This window comes from Xiphophorus maculatus, chromosome 8 (genome assembly GCF_002775205.1).
Source record: "Xiphophorus maculatus strain JP 163 A chromosome 8, X_maculatus-5.0-male, whole genome shotgun sequence".
In the NCBI taxonomy this organism is placed as follows: domain Eukaryota; kingdom Metazoa; phylum Chordata; class Actinopteri; order Cyprinodontiformes; family Poeciliidae; genus Xiphophorus; species Xiphophorus maculatus.
In genome coordinates, this window is record NC_036450.1 from 2,456,779 (window position 1) to 2,478,425 (window position 21,647).

General features: G+C 41.1%; 2 protein-coding genes across 3 annotated transcripts; one reads left to right on the forward strand and one right to left on the reverse strand.

The window, feature by feature from the left end:
- Positions 1–604: 604 nt before the first annotated feature.
- LOC102219687 lies at positions 605–7,468 on the forward strand. 2 transcript variants are annotated; one of them, XM_023338796.1, is made up of 6 exons: positions 605–2,495; positions 2,532–3,828; positions 4,377–4,604; positions 5,081–5,418; positions 6,037–6,224; positions 6,824–7,468. In XM_023338796.1, exons 1-6 carry the CDS (start codon positions 753–755, stop codon positions 7,245–7,247), a joined length of 4,218 nt encoding a protein of 1,405 aa, XP_023194564.1. In that variant the 5' UTR covers positions 605–752; the 3' UTR covers positions 7,248–7,468. The 2 variants fall into 2 exon arrangements, with proteins under 2 accessions (XP_023194564.1, XP_023194563.1); XM_023338795.1 differs by having other exon boundaries at positions 605–3,828.
- Positions 7,469–11,653: 4,185 nt separating this feature from the next.
- ccni (cyclin I) lies at positions 11,654–21,299 on the reverse strand. Its single transcript, XM_023337747.1, has 10 exons — positions 21,064–21,299; positions 19,014–19,173; positions 15,732–15,866; positions 15,359–15,433; positions 15,086–15,226; positions 14,296–14,421; positions 14,111–14,212; positions 13,454–13,589; positions 12,695–12,843; positions 11,654–12,539 (listed from the first exon to the last, which is right to left on the reverse strand). Exons 2-10 carry the CDS (start codon positions 19,125–19,127, stop codon positions 12,375–12,377), a joined length of 1,143 nt encoding a protein of 380 aa, XP_023193515.1. The 5' UTR covers positions 19,128–19,173; positions 21,064–21,299; the 3' UTR covers positions 11,654–12,374.
- Positions 21,300–21,647: the final 348 nt, after the last annotated feature.

Below are 21,647 nucleotides of genomic sequence, written 5' to 3' on the forward strand. Positions count from 1 at the left end.
TGAGTTTGGATCCAGCAAAATCTAAATTTAAGCTCCAAACAGAAAATTAAAGGTTGTATCATAAAATCTCCTGAACTTTGACTTTTAGCAGCTTGTGACGGATTAATGTGTCCATTTTTATGTTTCTACTGTTTTATGTTGGAGATCTGACAAGTTAGAGAGCCTTTGGTTCCAGTTTAAAGGAAAACTGAATGTCTGAATATTTCAGAACATGGAAAAACATCAGAGCATCATTAATGTCAACATTTTGTGAAAAATTCAAACTTTCAGCAGAGTTTCTATTGTAAAGTGTGACTGAAATATGGGGCACAAATGATGATTTTCCTTCTTCTTTTATTATAAAAAGGAACATATTATTTCACAATATAAATCAAATATTTATGGTGCTGCAGCACAACACAAATTAATATTTTATGACTAAAAACTGATGTGTGTAGCTAGTAGATTAGTGATATCAATAGTGTTATATGTGTTTATTTCTTGTTTTGACAAGAAATCACATGCTGATGATGAAGTTAGTGTGTAAATATTCACCTTATGGCACTTTCAGCACTCCATAGATGTCCAGGGACCGGATAGAAGTAGATCAACCAGAACAGAAACAAACTTTAAAGTGGCAGAAAGAAAATTTGAGACCTGAATTGATACAATTTCTGAGAAATTTAGTTTTGTTGCAGAAATTTTAATTAATATTTCACAGTTTTTCAGAAAATGTTTCTTACTTGATAATAATACTGTGAAAGAAGAATTTGATGAACCAGGTGAACATATTGGACATCCGGGTCACCTGCTGGAACGCAGCAGGTGAGTTTGGGGTTAAATACCTGCGGTGGGCGGGGCTTAGTTGGGCTGACAGAAACTACTGCCCGACCTTTGAGACGGAGCAGAACCTGAACGGACCCAGCATGGCCACAGACTTCACTCAGGACGCGGTTCTGGTTTTCCTGCAGCGCTGCGGCGGCTCGGCGAGAAACACCGAACTGCTGGCCCACTTCGTGTCCTACCTGCGGGAAAATCCGGACAACGTCGGGAACCGAGATCTCTTCAAGAGTTTCGTCAACTCCGTGGCAACGGTGTCGAAGATCGACGGGGTGTCTACCGTGATCCTCAGGAAGAAGTACAGAGGATATGTTTCTGGTGACGGTTCGGGCAGAGACTCCGCCGAACCGGGTCCGGTCGGAGCCAGCTTGTCGCCGGCGGTAAGCCTCGCCCCTCCGGGAGACACCGAGAGGAATCCCGCCCTGCCTGCGGCTGGGATCGTGGTGGAGAGCGGCGCCAGGCTGAAATACGGAGAAAACCCGAGTCCAGAACCCGTCCAGGTACGAAACCGGGTCCCAGAACTTTCAGAGATTCCTTATCAGAGCAAAACAGAGGAACAGAACAGGCTGGTTTCTGCTGCTGGTGCTCCAGCTGTGAGACATCAGGACTACATCCCTGAGCCAATCAGATGGCAGGAAATGCCTCAAGAAAGTTTTATTCCAGCCCCCACCAGGAGACAGGAAGCCCCCCATCAGGACCGCTTTCCAGAACCGATCAGAGGACAGGACTATGGACCTAATGGAGGACATGTTGTCAACCACCAGGGCTACACACCTAGACCTACTGGAAGGCATGAAGTCCCTCAACAGGACTTCCCTCACATGCCCTCCAGAAGAGTGGACAAACTACATCAGGGAACCGTTCCTGAACCCGTCAGAGGACACATCGTCGGCCGTCAGGACCATGCCCCAGACCCCGGTGAAAGGTGGGATCCCCCGAATCAGGAAACCGTCTCGGAACCCAATAAAGGACGTATCGTCAGCCGTCAGGACCATGCTCCAGAACCCATCAGAGGACAGAAGACCTCTCATCAGAAACGCATTGCTGAACCCTTCAGAGGACATGTTGGTAACCGTCAGGACCTCTTTCCAGGACCCGTTAGAGGACAGCAGGTCCTTCATCAAAGTCCATTCCCAGCCCCCAACAGAAGATGGGATGCCCCACATCAGGATCCAAGAGGATATGTGATTAGCCGTGTCCCAGAACCCAACAGAGGACAGAATGTTTTTTATCAGGACCCCAGCAGAGATCCTCTGAGAGGTTCTCAACCTCCCACATCTCAACCACCAAGAGGACAGCAGAGCTTTTATCAGGTCCCTCAAAATCCAGAACACCTCAGGGGATGGGAGGTTCCTTATCAGGATCCCATTCCTGAATACCTCAGTGGACAGCAGGTCCCCCAGAATCTAGAACCTCTCAGGGGACAGCAGGTCCCCCAGAATCTAGAACCTCTCAGGGGACAACGGATTCCTTATCAGGTCCCACAGATACCAGAACGCTTCAGGGGACAGGAGATTTCTTATGAAGACCCTGTCCCAGAAGCCTTCAGAGGTCAGAATGTCTATTATCAAGATCCCATTCCAGAATACCTCAGTGGACATCAGGTCCCCCAGAATCTAGAACCTCTTAGGGGACAGCAGGTCCCCCAGAATCTAGAACCTCTTAGGGGACAGCAGGTCCCCCAGAATCTAGAACCTCTTAGGGGACAGCAGATGTCTTATGACCCTGTTCCAGAACACATCAGAGGACAGGAAATCTATTTTCCAGACTCCATTCCAGATTTACACAGAGAACAGAAGATTCCTTATCAGGATCCAATACCTGAATACTTCAGTGGTCAGCAAATCCCCCAGAATCCAGAACGTCTTTTGACAGCAGGTCCCCCTGAACCTGAGAGGAATATACAACCTCTCAGAAGACAGCAAGTCCACCAGAATCTAGAACCTCCTAATGGACAGGAGGTACCCCAGAATCCAGAACTACATAGGGTACATCAGAAGAATCCAGAACCTCTTAAGGGACAGTGGAACCCAAAGAGTCCAGAACTACATAGGGTACACGAGAAGAGCCCAGAACCTCTCCAGAGACAGCAGGTCCCCCAGAGTCAAGAACCTCTTAAGGGACAGCAGGTCCTCCAGAGTCAAGAACCTCTTACGGGACAGTGGAACCCAAAGAGTCCAGAGCTACATAGGGTACACGAAAAGAACCCAGAACCTCTCCAGGGACAGCAGGTCCCCCAGAATCTAGAACCTCACAAGGGACAGCATATCTCCCAGAGTCCAGAACTATGTAAAGTACATCAGAAAAACCTAGAACCTCCTAAGGAACAGCAGGTTCCCAAGAGTCCAGAGCTACATAGGGAACAGAAAATCTCCTTCCTGGATCTGGTTCCTGAATCAGATCCTGGACAGCAGAGTCCTCCTCAGGACCCAGAACCCGTTGGAGGACCTGAACACGCTCCTCAGCTCCATCAGGCTCCGGCTCGCCGCTTCAGACACAGGCAGAGCTACAGATCAGCTGTTTCTCAGGATGACGACAAAGAGGAGGAGGATGTCCAGATCAGACGTGGCTCGGCAGGAGGTCCGTGGCCCCTGAACGTCCCTCTCAGTGACGTGGCGAGGGCCATGTCTGCCTCCTCACCGTGCGTCATAGAGTCCCCGGCTCCTCCCTCCTCTTCCTCAGGGAATAAGGTTCCTCAGATCTACATCCAGAACTCGGACGTTGAAGTTCCGGCATCTCGATCCCACTCAGAGTCCGGGTCCAGACCAAAACCTGGACCTGTCCCTGTGGAGTCCATGAGACGCAGTCTGCCTCTAGAAGCAGAGTTCAACACCGAACGCCTCCACGACAAACGTGCTGCTCGGACCTCTGAACCAATCAGGCCCAATCAGAACCAGAGGCTGTCGTCCAGTCAGAGCGACCTCTTCGACCCGCCGTCGGACGTGAGATCCTCCGTCAGCGACTGGCCTCCGTCTGGGTCCTCCAGAACCCAGACTGGTTCTGGAGCAGGTATAACAGATTCTTTCTTCTTTCTGTTATCCAGACTTTCCTGGAATCTTCCGGACCAAAAGTTCTGCAGGTGTTCTGGTTGTTTTTTTAAAATTTATTTCACTTATTTTAGTGCTGCATGTTACTGTAAAAAATATTTAATACAAACATAAAAATTCTATTCTGTCCATTTTCCCCATTAGCCACTTTAATTCCAGGATAACAGCCATTTTTCAAGATGGCCGCTGTTATTGCCATGTAATGTTGCATATTTTTATGACTTGTAAAATTAAGAGATTTTAGTTCTAAAATTAATTTTCTTTGGCAACCATCTTTAAAAATCTAATTATAAATATGATTTGTATAATATTGTCTATTAATGGATGATTTGACACCAGAAATATTAATTCATGATAAATTTGGGAAAATTTAGTTCAAAAACAAACCGTCTTTGACAACATGGCGGCCATTTTGAATTTCTCACTGGCTGATGTTTCTCTTCAAACAAGCAAAACCCTGGAAACGTCTGTACCGATGGTGATCTGTTGAACTCTTTGTTCATCTTCCAGATGAACCCGCGGTTTCGTCGACGTCGCTGGAGGTTCTGCAGGAGTCCAACAGAACCATGCTGGAACCTCCGGCCCGTCGCTCCATCCTGAAAATGTCGTTCCACCAGTCGATGGGGAATCTCTGCGACGACGATTCGCCTCCCAGCAGAAAGTTGTACCTGTCCAGCGACCATCTGAATGACCACCAGCAGTACGCGTCCAGAGGATCGTCCCTGAACCAGTCCACAGGTTGAGGAGGCAGAATGCCTGTTATTGTTGTCTTCCATTTTTAATGTGTTTGGCAGTTTAGCATTAGCTTCTGCTACTTCTGTTTGAGTGTTTAGCATTAGCAACTAATACTTTTAAAAATGTGTTTGGTGATTCAGATTTATTTTGTGGTAGATTTTTTATGTCTAGCATTAGTTTCTGCTATATTTTTATGTATTTAACCGTTTAGCGTTAGCTTCTGCTAGTTTTTAATGTGAGCATTAGCTTGCATATTTTTAATGTGTTTAGACAGGTTCTATTCAGGTTTGGTGCAGCACCAAACCTGAATAGAATAATTAGGTCATTAAGTCTCTGGAGAACTGATCTACACAAGGAGGCCATGAAGCCGTTTCATTCCAGCGTTTTGTACCTGTGGCTCATCTAAAACCTGCAGGACAGCGACTGGAGTTTAACACCTGTGGTTTACTATTGAAGCTAAAGTTTCCTCTATGTTGTAGATGAACTCTATGATGATATGAAGTCGAGCAAAACCTCCATCGACTCGCCTCATGTGAAGCTTCGCTCGGCGGCGGCTCGGCGGATGAGCAGCCGACTGAGGAACCGGATTTGCCGCAGCTTGGGAACCGACCTGGACCAGGAGGAACCCGGTGGAGGACCGGAGGACGCCAGACTGGAACGGCTGCACCGGATCTCGTCCTCGCTGAGTCTTCCTCACCACCTGTCGTCCTCGTCGCTGTCGTCCTCCACCACGCCGCCGCGATGCCCCAGCCCCATCGCCTCAGAGGGCGGGAGGAAGGAATCCAGGAAGAGCCTTCACTCTCACAACGCCAGACAGGTTTGACTGACACACTGAACATCGATCCGCTTTAATCCAACTACACTTTGGTCCAGTTCACACCCAAAACACTGACCTCAGTCTGGGTCCAGCTGAAATGAACTCTGGTTCAGTCTGAATGCATATGTGAACGCCAAGTGGATCATAGACTGCTCCAAAAGCAGGAAGTGGCCTGCAGAGCAGGGAATTCTGGGTAAATACAACCCAGAATGCCCTGGGTTGTAAACAAACCATTAGCCTAGCACTAGTTGGAAAAGTTTTGAGAATTCCTCCAACCACAAAAATCTGATGCCTCTCCATTTTTATTTCCATTTGGGGAAGAAGGAAGTTCTGCTCTGCATCCAGAACCAGAACCAAACGTGGATTAGCAGCATTCAGCTTCTATGCATCACAAATCTGGAACAAACTGCTGAAACACTGAGTTCCTTTAAGTCGAGGCTAAAACCAACCTGTGTAGAGTTACTTTCATTAATGAACAACGATTGATTCGACTCTGAATTACAACATTTCATTATTTTTCCACTGAAATATATTTTCTTGTTTATCGTTGTGTATTTATGGTGTAACTTTGAACTGCCTTGTTGATGCTAACAAACTGGATGTGATTGTCGCCAACAGTCTGCGATTCCTCTGGAGGCCCAGGAGCACGACTGGATGGTGAAGGCAGCGGCGGGTGCCTGGCCGGACATCTACGCTCTGTTCAGGTCCGACTCCTCGCTTCTCAACCGGCAGGACTTCATCTCCGGCTTCACGGTTCTGCACTGGATGGCAAAACATGGCGACCACCGAGTCATCAACACCCTGAGGTGAGCCGACAGGCCGGCAGCGCCGCATTCTGGAGCCGGTTTCAGTTTGATTCTCTCAACGTCAACATGTTGGTTTGACATTTCAATAAAAATGTTTCCTCAGCCCTAAAGCTGCAGCTAGATATTAGCTTAAGAATCAATTATTCTATAGATTATTCAGATGATTAATAGGATTTTTAAAAAATCATTCTGAACGTTTTTCATTCAATCGCCTTTTTTTCTAGAAAATTTCAGTTTCATCACAATTTCAGATATTTTTTTTTCTAGCTAATTTTTGATTTTTCTCAAAAGAAATTTTTTTCAGAATTTCAGAGATTGCGCTCAAAATTTCTGCCAAATTTCTATCAAAAATTTCAAGTAAATTTCCAACTTTGCAAACTGAAAAATTTCAATTTTTTTCTAGAAAATTTCAGAAATTTTTCCTGGCAAATATTTGACTTTTCACACTCAGAAATTTCTTACATTTTTCTAGAAAATTTTGGAGATAAATTTTAAAATTAAATTTTTTTTCTAGCAAAATGTCATTTTTTTTCAAAGTCAGACATTTTCTTGTTTTTCCTCTAAAATTTCTCAGCAAAATCTCAAAATGTCTGTTCCAGCTACGGGGTGGAGCAGAAAGGCCTGAGCTTCGATGTGAACGCCAAGTCGACGGCGGGTCAGACGCCGCTCCACATCGCCGCCATGCACGGCCACAAAAACGTCATCCGGCTGCTGGTGAAGAAGCTGGAAGCCGACGTGAAGCTGAGGGATGTGGCGGGGAAGAAGGCCTGGCAGTACCTGAGCGACCGATCCCCGGACATCCTGGAGCTGCTGGCGGCGCCGCCCAAGGCCACGCTGACCCGCGGCGCCGAGAACGCCGATCCGGGCTTGAAGCCGCCCAAGCAGCAGCGGAACCGCCTGCGCCACCACTTCTCCTCGGCCTCCTCCGGCCAGAGGCCGCAGACGCTGGCCGGCATGGTGAAGGTCAACAGGTCGACGTCCATCGCCGCGCTGCTGAAGCCCAAACCTCTGCAGCGGTTTTAGCAGAACCAGAACCGGTTTGCTGAACCGCCCTGCTGTTACAGACGTGTTCCTGCCTGCATCCCTTCACTCTGAACAGGCAGAACTTTTAGTTTGACTGTTTTTAATCTGGATTAGCAGTTTATACATCAAGCCTCTAAAAACATCTGTTGATGTTTGGGTTTTATTCAAGTTGTCCTCTAATCACTGGAAACATGACAATAAACGACTAAAATCCAATTAAACATTTGATTCCAGAAAACTGACGATGAAACGCAGGAAAAGTCATGAAAGAGTTTCTGCTATAAAATTATGAATAATATACATTAAAGAAACAGATAAAATTTATTATTAGCATATTAACATGATATTGATAGCATTTATGCTAACATTAGCTTCTTAGCTTGTGTTTACTAAAAACTAAAGTTAGTTAATGTTTTCCAACATGCTAGCTTTAGCAAACATGGCTAAGTCATGAAATTATGTACAAAATAGAAAAAACTAAATGACTAACAATTAAATTTTAATTACAATGAAATAAAAATCCCAACAAATAAACATTTTAAATCATAAAATTTAATGTAAAAACCTGATGGTGGCAGTTTTCTGGGGCCTTTTATTGGATTTCATAAGTTATACATTTTTTCCTTCCACTTAATTTCCCATGCATTCTTAACCCATCAATGATTTTATCACAAATGATTTTATGCTTTTGTATATTTTATTCTATTTTCCCAGGAACTAACTAAGTTTTCATTAAATGAATCCAGAATAACCTGGAATATGTTTCGTTTTGCGTTGATTTCATCTCTGTTGGCTTCGTTTGTTTATTTCTGTCTCGGTCTTTGTGGCGCCGCCCGTCCAGAACTGTAACATTCAGTTTCTGCAGCAGCTGAACACAGGAAGGATTTTTCCTCGTGTTTCAGGCTGATGTGGGAGGAGAAACGGGGAAAAGTTCGCCGGTCGTCATGATCTCAGGTTTCACTCTGAAGACTCAACAACCAGACGAGGCTTTTTCTGATTTTAACTGATTTTTATACCAAAAATAATAAAAACATATTTACTAACATATTTAATGTCCCTTTTAATTTAGAAAGAGAAATTAATACCTGCTGGGTTTTAACATGGTTACTTTTATTTTTGGAAAAATACAAATGTGGCAAAACTTTCATTTTTGTGCTTTTATTTTGAAGGAATGCTTGTCTATAGTATTAATATAAAGAATAAGAAAAAAACTGAAAATGAATATAAATGTAATTAAACTACTTTTGTCACAAATCAGAAGTAATTGATTGGTCAGTGGGCGGGGCTAACTGACCAACCAATCAGAGGTTAGGGTTTAATCTTCGGCTGGTTCTGGTTCTGTTCTGCAGACGACTCTGAGCATCTTCATCATCAATCTGCTGCTGCGCAGCAAAGTGTCTTCAGTCAGAGGCCTTATAGAAACGCTGCGCACAGACTGCTACAGGAGATGCTTGCTGCATCTGTAACAAACTCAGTGAGTTAAAGTTTCATTTATTTTATTTCAATAAAGTATTTTTAAATTTGAGCCGTAAAGAGTTTATTTAAAAAAATTAACAATAAAATTAAATATTTTAGCATTTTATTATTCAGTTTAAAAAATAAATATTTTTATTAAATCTATATGCTGTAAGTTATTGAAATTATCTCTCCACATCAAAAAAATCTGATTTAGAAATATTATTTTAAAATATGTATTTTATCTAATTGGGTGTTTATTCTTTATTTAACAAGTTAATTATTGATTGAAATTTAGTATTTTTGTGGAAACAAATCTGTGTTGTTCTGTTGGCATTTCTGCAAAAATTAGAACAAAACTTTTATTTTTATGGTGTTAAAAATGAAAATGTGAGAACTTCCTGATCTGGTTGGCTCAGAGGTTGGAGGTTCAATTCCTGGTCTTGGCCTGCAAATAAAATGATTATTTATGTTTAATTTGGTATTTAATGGGAGTTTTAAATTAAAACACACAAAGTTCATCATAATCAGTAACAATTCGCTGTTTATGTTGAGAAAAACATGATTTCTGCTTTAATATGATGTTTTTTGATTAATCTAGTTTTACTCCAGGAACAATTTGAGAATTTCAGCCGATATTCATGTAGAAAATCAATATTTTTATCTTTGTCACATGACCAAACAAACACCAGATGACCGACCCGCCAGACTCCGACTAAATAATTTATAATAATTAATAAACTTTGATAAAAAAAAAAAAATAGGCCCAGTACCACCTATATACCCGATAAAAATGTAAATTAAGTCACAATTTTACTTATTTTTTCCACTAATGTACCATATTATTTAACAACTAGATCAGATATGATTTCCAATAAATACTTTTTGTGTCTGTTTTGATAGAAACACTGAAGTGAAGCTGGATCTCCAGCTCGGTTCTCCGCCCTGCTGTGATCCTGGCATGTTGGGTCAGGCTGTTTGCTCAGCGCCGCGTTGACGTTAGAAACCTGTTTTACACCAACGTGTCAAAAACAAATGAGTGAGAAAAGTTTCTGGTTTCAGTTTTGGCCTGAAGAATCGTGATGTAATTCTGCTGAAATAACCGGTTAACTGTGGATTCTGTCAAAATAAAACCCAGTTTTTAATGAAACACTGAGATAAAAAACAACAAACAATTAGAAAATATGAAATTCTTCCTACAGGACAAACAGACTTCAGATGAGATTTAGACTGGAATGCATGACGAACTGCAGCTTTTCTGATAATCGCATCACTTTCCTGGAATCGATTCAAACATGAAACAGAGAAACGAGAAGGACAGAAACCAACCGGAGGAAAAACAACTCCCAGGTTTTCCTTTTCTGGTCTCTGCAAGTCATGGAAAAGCAAAAACAAACTGAAAAGCTGCTGAAACATTGAAACATTTGTGAAATTCAAACAATGAGAGGAATGTCGAGGTGTCATAAAAATCTCACTGAGACTTTTATGAAAATGTGATCAGAGGAACAAACGCAGCAACCAGGAAGTTATCAGTTCCTCCTCCGACTTTAATAACGTTTTAAAACCAGAATGAGTCACTGGGGGAGGGAGGCTGAAAACAAACCTTCAGAAACAGTTTTTATTTCCTGAACCCTGTTGTTCAGTCATTTGTTTCATATCTTTATTTTCCTCTGCGCTGCTCTGAGATTCTCTGACTGATAAACCTGTTAAAAAAACTGCAGGCTGAAAGTATCTAACAAACACCTGGAACAAAAATGCTTAACGAGATCCGAGTGATTTCATTTCAGAGGAAAACAATCATAACATAACATGAGCAAAACACAGTGGGAGGCACGGCTAGCTAACAGGCTATAGCACAGAAATGCTACACCAACATATATTTAAAAGAAGCTAAAGCGCTACACCACCATGGTATTTAGCAGAAGCTAATGCTAACCATTTGCCAAACTTAGCAGAAACTAACCCTAAAGCATTACAATAATGTTAGTTTTTAGTAAATGGAAATGCTAAAGTGCTAACTTTAACTATGTTGTTGATATGCCCACCGATAGCATAGCACATAGCATAGCACATAGCATAGCACATAGCATTTTACCTTTATTGCAGCCAAATTTATCCAGATTTGTTATTCTGTAGCTACTGAACAGAATTTATCCTGAAAAATTAATTCAGGGGGAAGCTAGCTGCGCTAAATCTTTTTAAAGTTATCAAAAAATGCTAAAGCGCTAATAAAAAAAAAGATCTCTGCTATTAGAACAGTGGCAGAAATGTGGCCTCCACTGTATTTTCATAACATTTATTTCATTCTGTAAAGTTTTATATCTGCTGCTGTAATGAAACGTGTTTCCCTCTTTGGAGACGAAGCTGCAGTTGTAAAAAAATACACCTATTTAAAAATTCTGTCTTTTTTATACATTTGATAAAGTTATTTACAAATAAACATCTAAGATTTATTCATTAAACAAAATAAGTGCTTTCTGGAGGTGGGGAAAGTTAGCACACCCTCCCGCAGTAGCCAATTTTACTCTATTTAGCTGAAAGAACTTCAGTAAGAAGGTTCAAGACTTAGAAGATCTGGGCTTTGACTAGGACATTGGTGAACCTACTGGTGTGTTTTGGGTAATTTTTCTGCTTCAGATTAGAGCCGCTCTGGTTCTGCAGCCCCAAACCATGACACTTCCACCTCCATGCTTCACAGTTAGTGTTTGGTTCTTTTACTGGAAGCTGAAACTACATTGATCCAAACGCGACCACATGCGCCCTCTGGTGGCCGTTTTAGGTATGACAGCGTCTTAAATTTTAAATGGACCAAAATGAAGCTCAAGCTGGACTCTTCCTTTGTGTTTCTACCAAAGGTTTTTGCTCTAAAACTACTTTTAATGTTAGTTTCTGTCCTATTTAAATCAGAAGAAGTTGCTGAACTGGAGTTGTGACGTAAAGAAGAGCAGGACTCTCGTTGTAAGGTCTTTATTTAGTGTTCAGGGTCCTGAAGCAGCCAGCAGCAGCTCCTCCAGCAGGAGCAACAGAGCTTTTTACACTGAGGAAAAATAATTTAAACAGAAAGTTAAAACATTTTAAACAGGAGGGAATATCGTCTCCGTGAACCTCGACACCTTCAGAGGGAAAACCAACGTTTTGGTCCTGATGGGTCAGAGAACCGGAGAGTCGTTGGTTGGGTTGGTTCTGAAAAACCAAACAGCCTCAAAGCTCCAAATCATTTCTCATGCATTCACTTCAAGGTAACAAACTTTAAAAAAAAAACACGTTCTGGCAGCTGAAAGTTGAGTTTTTTAAATGTAACATTAATAAATGGCACCAAGTTTCAACAAAAAAAAAGAGGAAAACATGCAGAGAGAAAAAACAACAAAAACGTGAAACTGTCACCATTAGAAACACGTTCAGGTTGGTTTTAAGGAAATTTTATGTTTAAATATTTTTTGTGTTAAACAAACAGATTAATTACATCAGAAGCAGATTTTTTTTTAAACATTTTGGATGTTTAGTTTTTTTTTTTGCTCTGTTTTCCAGCTGCAGGGGCTGATGGGAGTTGCGGTCAGTTCCAGCTGAACGGCTCCAGGTTCCCGCCGCGCCTCGTTTCCACGGGAACGCCCGGCGGCCGATCGGACACCAGAACCCGGTCGGTCCGACGGGCTGCCGAGGCGGTTCCCGTTTCTACAAGGCGCCGACCGGCTGCAGAGGAGGGCAGGGGGAGGAGTCACCGCCGTAAGCCCCGCCCCCGGGTGCGGGCGGCGCCCCCTCATGGACGGCGGCGGTGACGTCTTCGTTGTAGAGGCGCTTGATGCCGTCGTAGAAGTCGTCCACGTCCATCTGCTCCACCTAGAGGCAGACGGAGGTAATGCAAACATTAGAGTTTCGTTCATGTTAGTGAGGCTCTGAGTCTGATTGGATTTATTTATTAATCTAAACTTAATAAAACGTTTTTTAACCAGAGTAAAGTTGCTCAGTTGGAGGTTTTGACCTCCACAGCTCACCTTGCGCTTGGTGGAGGCTTTGCAGCGCAGCGGGACTTTCTGCAGGTGGTTCAGGTGTTTCGGGGAAGGGGGCGGAGCTTTGCTCTCCTCTCCAGCTGCTGCCGCCGTGTGAGGCAGGGCGGCTTGGTCCCTGGACGTCTCCATGGTCCCTGGACCCAAACACACGAAGAAGAACCACACTCACACCCTCTGTACTGTCCAAGCCCGACTTTTACCAAATCATGTCATAAATCATAGTGACATAGAAAAGCAGCACATTTCTGCAAAAACCCTCAATTTTTCTCATTAATCTCATAAAAATTGCAGGTTTTTTGGAATATTTCTGAATTACAAAATGTGAAAATTTTCAGTTTTTAAAACTTTAAAATTTCACAAAGGATTTTTGTTATTGCATTATATCACACATAATAAAGTTATTAGTTTATTTTAATGTCTTTCTAACATTGTATAAAAAGAGGCTTAAATAATTAAATATGTAGAATCTGAAAATCTGCAAAATATTTGTTTCTGATTAATCGATTAATGGCAAAACAACCAATTAGTCATCAAATAATCAATTAATCTGCAGAATAATCAAATAATAAATTGAATAATAGATTAATAATCTATTCATCATCCAAATACTTGGTTAATCGTCTGAATAAATATTTATATTTTATTGTGTTATTTGTGGCTCTAAACAGTTTTATTGGCTGGCCTGAGGGTAGAAGAGGTTCTGGATGGTTGTTCTGGACCCGGCCGGTTCTGGAGGGAACCTACCGGGCGGGCGGCGGCCCAGGGCGGCGAGCTGCAGGGGTTGGTAGATGTAAACGGTGTTGGGAGGCAGGGAAGCTCTGGGCGTGGACAGGCTGCGTGAGACCAGCTCTCTGCTGCGGATCAGCGCCGAGCTGTCCGCCTGAGAGGAAGAGGAGGGGGAGAGGAAGAGTTACACCTGGTCGCCATGGTGATGCAGTCGAGATCTAAGGACTTCTGCTCTGATTGGAGGATTCAGACTGAGATGGAGATGAAGAATGATTTTAGTCAGGCACATTCTGAGGCACCTAAAGAGAAATTAAATTGATGAAGAGGAAGGAAGGAGGGATGGAGGGAAAGAGAGAGAGAGAGAGAGAGAGAGAGAGAGAGAGAATAGTAAATGACAAGTGAGGAAGGAGATTTATTAACATATATTTAATATTTTAGGGAATAAAATCTGGAAACATAATTTTTTTTCTTATTTTCTCCAAATTTATCCAAACCTGAAAAATCTGAAATGAATCTCCATCTTTTCTGGTTCTGGTTCAGAACCCTGGTACCAGGTTCTGGTTCTGGTTCGATACAGCAGCGACAGTCTCCCAGTCTGACCAGTGAGGTTTAACCTTTGACCTTTACTCCTCTCCTGCCTGGTTTCACTGTTTCATGAACCTTTTTGAGACTCACCTGAGCCTTCCTCAGCAGGTTGATGGTGAGCGCCAGCCAATCAGGACAGCAGGTCTCCAGCTCCAGGCTGATGAGGGCCAGGGCCAGCATGGATCCCCTGAGCTGCAGATCAAACCAAACCCAGCGTCAGAAACCAGCCGCACACAAACAGGAAGTGGCGGCGGTGGCGGGCGGCGGCGTCCCACCTGCATGAGGGCGTGGTCGGCCAGGCAGGTGTAGAGGCGGCGGGTGAGGAGGCCGAGGTGCTGGGAGCGGTTCAACCCGACGGAGTCCAGGAAGCCGGAGCGAGACGTCGTCGCCATCGCGTGGAACTGAGGCACAAATCAGAGCTGTTCACGTTTCCTGCCACCGGGTGGCACTGCTGAGCCGATCAGAAACGACTCATCAATCGACCAAAATGAAGATCAATAGATTCAGTGTTATCTACTTTAATCTATGGAATATAAACCGAATAATTTGAGTTACAACAACATTTAATTTCTCTTCAATTAAATATTTTTGAGTTTTAATCAGAGACTGAAACAACTTTTACTCTAAAGAAACCAGAGAAAGAGTTTAAATTTATTTTACTAATCAATTATTCAGATGATTAATCGGTTATTCAGACTTAAATGATTTTTTTTCATTTATCTGCTCGAGTATTTTATATGAAAAAAATGCGAATAAACAAATTCAATTCCTTTTTGAAATGTTGCTGCCTGAACTGCAACAAGACTGATTTAGTGAACACCTGCTGTTTGTAGATTCATTTCTTGGATTAACTGATTAGTATTTAGATAACAAGAGATTAATAAAAACAACTAAATTATAATTTAACAAAAATCCCTGAATCGTTACTGAAATTATATTTCAAAGATTTCTCTGTTTTTAATGTTAGTCAGGTTTATTCTTCCTCTACATCAACAACATTAGTTGACGATTATTACAATAATCGATTAATCATGATGAATACGATTAATCGTGTGTGAAACGTACGATGTGCAGGAAGTCCAGAGCGGTGGCGGTGTGCAGATCCCAGTCCAGTTTGTCCAGGACGAGTCTCTCCATCCTCAGGATCTCCGACGGAGAGCAGCCGCAGCGACTGGAGGCAGCCAGCTCCTTCAGAGAGGGAACACACTGACACCCACACACACACACACACACACACACACACACACACACACACACACACACACACACACACACACACACACACGGTGAACCTGACGTTCCTCCCAGCGGCGCTGACTCCCAGCGCTGAACGTTTACCTCGTCCTCCTCGCAGGTCTTGGCAGCCAGGAAGAAGCAGGCGACGGCGATGCAGCGCAGGTACTTTGGACGGGCCTGAGAACAAATAATCAATCAATCGATCGATCGAGGAAACGAGCTCTGATAAAATCTACGATCAGAATTCATTTTATTATCATTGTCAATTGTTATATATATTCTGGGGTTTAATGCTTCATAACATGGAAAAGTTTCAAAACATCCAGAGTTTATTTTCTTTCACTGATTCAACGGAAAAGTTGAGTGGAAGGAAAAAATGTGAGTTTTTGAGCTGAATTACTATAATAAATCTATTTATTGCTGATATTGCTTTGATTAAACGGAGATGCGTGTCTCTGGTTGTGTTTTTCGGTACCTTGATGGGAGCCAGGAAGCGGTCCAGGATGCTAACGGCTAACACCAGGGTCTCTGGGTAGAGCTGCAGCCGGCCGTGGAGCTCCGTCAGCCAGCGCACCGCCTCGTCCCGCTGCGCCGGGGAGACGTCTGTATCCTGCAACCAGCGCCGCAAAACAGGTTACCATGACGACGGCCACTTTCAAGGTCAGGCGTCAAACTTTTCCGCTTTGGAGATTTTAAACAATTTACAGTTTAAATGTACTATTACATGATTTGAGTTATTAAATTATTAATAAAGTATTTTTATGGTATTTTACATTATACAGCAGGGAAAGAGTAAAATAAAATATTATTTAATTCATGTTTTGAAATGTTTCCCAATTCATACAAAGACTGGTCTGAAAAAACAAAATAAAACAAAAAAAATTAAATTTGGCTTAACATATAAAATTTAAGCAAATCAAAAGTTAATAATAAATATTCAAAATTAAAATAAATCTTCTCATCAAGCTTTCTGATATTTTGCAAATGGAAATAATTTAACTAATTCTACTGAACCGAAAACAAGAAAAGTTTAGATTTAAAATAAAAATAATAATAAAGTTTTATTTTTTTACCAGGTGGATGAAAATATAGTTTCAACTTTAAATAATGTTTTTTAAATTTAGCTTTTTAATCAAACATAAAATTATGTAGTTTAACTAAGAAGCTCGTTCCAAATCTTAAAAACAAATCAATTCAAGGATTTTCAAAAACTTGTCAGGATTTCAAGCACCAGTATGAAGCCTTCCTGTGGGGTCATAAGGTCAAATGACCTGGATGGAAACTTTCACTTCACTTTCTTTACTAATGGATGTAAACGAAGAGTTAAAACACGGGTGTTCAAAGTGTGGCTCGGGGGCCATTTGTGGTACGTTGAAATGATTTTGTTCGGCCGTTGGTCACAAATCAAAAATGGTGAAAATTTGGACAAGAAAACAGAAAACAGTTTAGAATCCCAAAACTTAGAACATTTTCTTGGATCTTTAGAGTATTTACAGATTTTATACAGATCTTATTTTTTTTTTGAGCAGATAAAACTAAACTAATTATAGTGAACTAAGTTTGCATTTTGAATTTAACGACTTCTTTGGGCACCAGTAGCTGAGTTAAGGCGTGTCCAGGATCTGACAACACGTCTGAAACAAACAGGTGACGCCACAAACGCAGACAGGGTGAGACCAGCTGATCGTGCTGCAACACACGCACGCACACACACACACACACACACACACACACACACACACACACACACACACACACACACACACACACACACACCCTGTCAGCTGGTTTGTTCTGTGACTCAGTCTTTCTGCTGCTTCCTGAATGTGTGTCACGTCTGAGAACAGCAGGTTTTATTTCTGTCTTTTGTGAAACGCTGAGTCGAAACGCCGCCCAGACTCACGCGATCATGGCAACCCAACAATTCGTCAACAGTTCAACAATCGTTTCGCAACTTTAGCCTCACGGTTTGGAAACACGTCACACTTCGATGAGGCGAGAGAAAACAAAACAAAACATTTTTAAGGATATAATTCTCTGTGGTTGGTTGGTTTTTATAAACCGGTGAATGAATAAACGGTATTTATGGTATTTATGGTATTTAATAATTAGAAAGTGGGCTGGAATGTTGGTTGTGTTTTGCTTTCGATTCCTAAACCAACTCTATTTAAAAAGCATTAAAAGAAACAGCAGCCACTGACTAAAAGAGCTGCAGAAACAGAATAACTAAAACTGATCAATTAAACACAAGTAGAAATAAAATACAAGAAAGTAAAACACAGAGAGAAGAAACTCAGAATAAAATGATTCCCTCCAGTCTGTTCCTTCAATTCTGGATTAAAATAAATCTAACAATTTAATTATGTCTGTTAATTATTAAACTCAAGAGAAACATTTTAAGACATTAATTTTAATCAATTAACACATTAAAAATTTAACACAATTAATTTAATTTTTCTTTTGTACTTTAGTAAAAGTTTCGGGCGGAACCTTTGTATTTGTGCGTTTCTGGTACGCCCGTAAATCTGACGCACGAGCGACATCAGCTAACAACAGCGATGGGAAAAGTTTCTCTCAGGCCCTCTGGGTTTTAATTTTTTCCATTTACATAAACTGTTTCTAATGTGATATTTAAAAAATCGCCTGCTGCTCCAACATGGCCGCCGCTGCCTGCATGTCCTGCATTTGGTCTAAAACAACAAACAGAAACTTTGATCAAAGTTGACTTTGACCTGCGTATGGATGCATCTGCATGTATATGACAGAGAGCGTCAATGATTCCCAGTTGTGTTGTTTTACGGTTTCATAACTGAAAGGGAAGAAAAAGCAGAAATGAGTTTGATTTTGACGTCGTTCAGGTTTTTCCCCTGAAATCCGACTGAACGTAAAAATCCCAACATGAAGCCAAAAACATCAGAAGTTCATCCGGTTTCCACAGTGGGAATCTCTCTGAGGTCAGTTTGTGACCCGGTAACCACATTTAAATAAAATTTACCTTTTGAAAAAGAAAGTACTGTTAGGAGTATTTTTACTACACTGTACTTGGAGTATTTTTATTATGAAGTATTTCTTCTTTTCTTCCCACTGAATGAAAAACAAACATGTTTTAACCAAAAACTCTCCAGGTACAGAGAAACACCTGCAGTTTGTGTTGAAGTTATTTAGTGAAATAAACTGATGTGGAAAATTTTATTTTGCCTTATTTTGTTATTTTTTTGTTACTTAAAATACCTGAATTTCTGCTTAACTTTATATTTTGGTCCATCTGATGATGTAATTTTTAAATATTAGATGATTGATCATTTAATCAGTTACTCAGTACCTCAGAAGACTTTTTACCAAATACTTTTTCCCTCCTGAGTAATTTCTTGGACGGATACTTTTTTACTTTTACTTAAGTAAAAATATACTGAAGTACTGCTACTGTTACTTTAGTACAGTTTCCAGGTGTTGGTACACCTGGAAAAAAGAAAACTAACTTAAAAGTAACTTTTCAGCATGAAATAGAAATCAATAATTCCTAAATATTGATGAAATAGTTTAACTGGCACATTGTTTCACTTGTAATATGGTAAAAATATTAAAATTATTTTACGTGACTAGAAGTTTTTCATCAGATTTAAGGAGTTTTTAAATAAAACGAGCTCAGATTTCCTGATAAAAGTTACTGGTAAGTTAGTTTTGTCTTATTTCTGGAGATATTTACTCTATAAACATGTTAATATTTGTGGTTTCTGCAGCGCAGCGCCGTCCTGACCTGGGAGGTGGACTTCTTGGCCACGTAGCCTCTCCACGTCTGGGCTTCCCTAGAGGCGGCCTTCTCCAGGAGAAAAGACAGCCTCTGGCGTCCCCAGGGTTGGACGGACTTCATTCTGGCCTCCCCGGGTCGAGCCGACCTCCCCACTGGATACAGCTACCTGCACACACACAAACACACACACACACACACACACACACCATGACGACACACAACTCAGCTTCACGTAAACACAATGTGTGTTTTTATGCTAAGCTAAAGCTTTCAAAGTGTCTGTTTTATCATTTAATTTAAGGTTTTTATTTTAAAATCCAACAAGTTTAAACTTTTCGTTGGTTTATTTAACAACAAAACATTAAGTTCTGTTGGTTTAAAGCAGCAGTATTATTTTAAATAAATTTTTTAGCTTTTCATCATGTTATAATGTTTTTTCCTCATCGTAAACAAACCTGTAGTGTTGCTTTGATTTTTTCAACCTTCAATCTCCATGGCAACCATTCAGCTGTGCAAAATGCCTGGGTGAACCTAGCCCCGCCTTCTAAGCCCAGCTCCTCCCCCACTCAGCTCCTTCAGACTAGCCAGCAGCAATTAGCAAACACCTGCTGAGCTCATTATAGGAGCTGCTTCTCAGTAAAACACCGATGAAAACGATTTAATAGAGGAGCCATGTTGGGATGACTTTCTGAAGGCAGAGCTTCAGAAAGAGCAGGAGCTTCTTAAAGAGACAGAGGCCCAATTTCAAGGCGTTAAATGACTAAGTTAAATAACTTTGTTACATTTTTAAAACAATCGAAGGTAACAGTTGATTGTGCTATAAATTAATTGCCATTAATGCCCCATTAATTTTCGGAAATCATCAATCTGCTGATATTTACATGTGAAGCCAATTTTATTTTCCTCCATAAAGGTCTGAAAATCAGCCACTGTCCCCATTTACTCTTAATGATTTAAGACATAAAAAATAATAATAAAAAAATTTGTTCAAAATCGGAATTGCCGGGTCAGGATCTTTAAAGATCAGTGATCGGACAGAAAATTGTAATCGGTGCACCTTTAAATCAAACTGATTTAAAATGTAAGGCCATAATGGCAAACACATCAAATTTCATGATAATCTGGACCTAAATATCTAATAAAAGTAAGAAATTAACCAGCAAAACAGGTAGAACATTAATTATGAAACATTGCTGATGTTGAAGGGCAAAATCTAAAATGTTTAAATATGGAATTTCTGAGATTTTTATATTTTTTCTTTCAGAGGTTTCAAGAAATTCAGTGTTTGAATATCAAACACGTCGCTGCGCTAAAGTTTAATTAGTTTTAACATCTGGCACTTTCGCAGTTAAACAAAAATATGGTAATTTGTAAAATTATTCTTCAAATTTTGCTCCACAAACTTCAATTTACTTTGCTGCTGTTTTACCTGATACTTGAATAAAGACGCAGATCAATAATTTAAATCAGTTTTTGCTGACATACAGCTGCAAGATGTTCATTATTGCAAAAACATCTAAAGCTCAGTCAGACTGGATAGAAAGCGTGTGTGAAGATCAATTTTCAGGATTTAGGTCTGGACTTTGACTAGGTCATTCTAAGACTTGATCTAAATCATCCTATAATATCTCTGGATGGATAATTGGTCAAAAGTGTTAGATTCTGTCAACAAAAACGTCATAATTTTAGTTGCTAATTTTCCACAGAGCTTTAGAAACAGCCAGGGCTTGTTGACAGGTTGGAAAACACCTGGAAGGTCCGACAGAAATTAGGGAAATTTCCAGAACTCGGTAGGCAGGTGCAATTTGAAAATGAAACAAACTACTTTCTGGAATGCAGCTAATTTCACAGCGCAGCTAGCAGCTTCAGCGCTAACATCACGGACAATAAAAAGCAGGTTTATTGTTTAAATATTCTAGAAACAAAACCCAGAGCTTCCCCTTTGGGGTAAAATAAAAGCGATTGGTTGCTTTATTGCAGTAATAAACACCAACAACACCACAGGGACATTTAAATGCCCGAGTCAGCGCCAGGACGTAGACGGAGCCCGTCTTACCTCCCCTGCGAAGCGGAGAAAACCACAGTTGGGTTTCATCCGGTCCTCTCGATCCAAGCAGGAAGAAAGACGGGCGGAATCGAGGACCCGTGCTCCGGTTTAGTCGTCCATTGTGAGTTTTGAGGGTGGAGGGGTTGATATATAAATATATAAAAAAAAATAAGAACGGAATATAGACGGGATACGTCTACTTCCGAGGAGGGGACTGGGAGGAGAGAGAGGGAGCGGATGAAACCCCGCCCACCTCCGGCCAGAGCTAACGCGAGAAACAATCCCACCTTCAGTTTGTAGTTCATTGTTATGCAACGATTCCACTGTAAATAAGGCGTTACATTTGTACACACAAGGATTTTACCTTCTGTTTCACACGCTCACAAAATACACTAAATATAGACATAGATAAAAAGAACAAATATGTTCACATATATACGCAGGTTAGGAAGGTGGAAAAGTCCTTGTGTTTGTTCCATAACAGAGTATTTGTGGAACAAAAACAGTCAAAAGTACTTCGTGATTCAAGAAAATAATAATAAAAACAATTAAATCAAAATCAACAGTTCAGTTTCTTTGTTAGTTTTTCATTT

Excerpts from the sequence above, each read along its gene's own strand:
- LOC102219687 (XM_023338795.1), top strand. The coding sequence starts at position 753 with ATGAACCAGGTGAACATATTGGACATCCGGGTCACCTGCTGGAACGCA. Across the intron at positions 3,829-4,376 it reads CCAGACTGGTTCTGGAGCAG|ATGAACCCGCGGTTTCGTCG; the intron begins GTATAACAGATT and ends TTCATCTTCCAG. Across the intron at positions 4,605-5,080 it reads GTCCCTGAACCAGTCCACAG|ATGAACTCTATGATGATATG; the intron begins GTTGAGGAGGCA and ends TCTATGTTGTAG.
- ccni (XM_023337747.1), bottom strand. The coding sequence starts at position 19,127 with ATGAAGTCCGTCCAACCCTGGGGACGCCAGAGGCTGTCTTTTCTCCTG. Across the intron at positions 13,590-14,110 it reads ACCTGCTGAGGAAGGCTCAG|GCGGACAGCTCGGCGCTGAT; the intron begins GTGAGTCTCAAA and ends TCTTCCTCTCAG. Across the intron at positions 12,844-13,453 it reads CCTGGGCCGCCGCCCGCCCG|GGACCATGGAGACGTCCAGG; the intron begins GTAGGTTCCCTC and ends GTTTGGGTCCAG.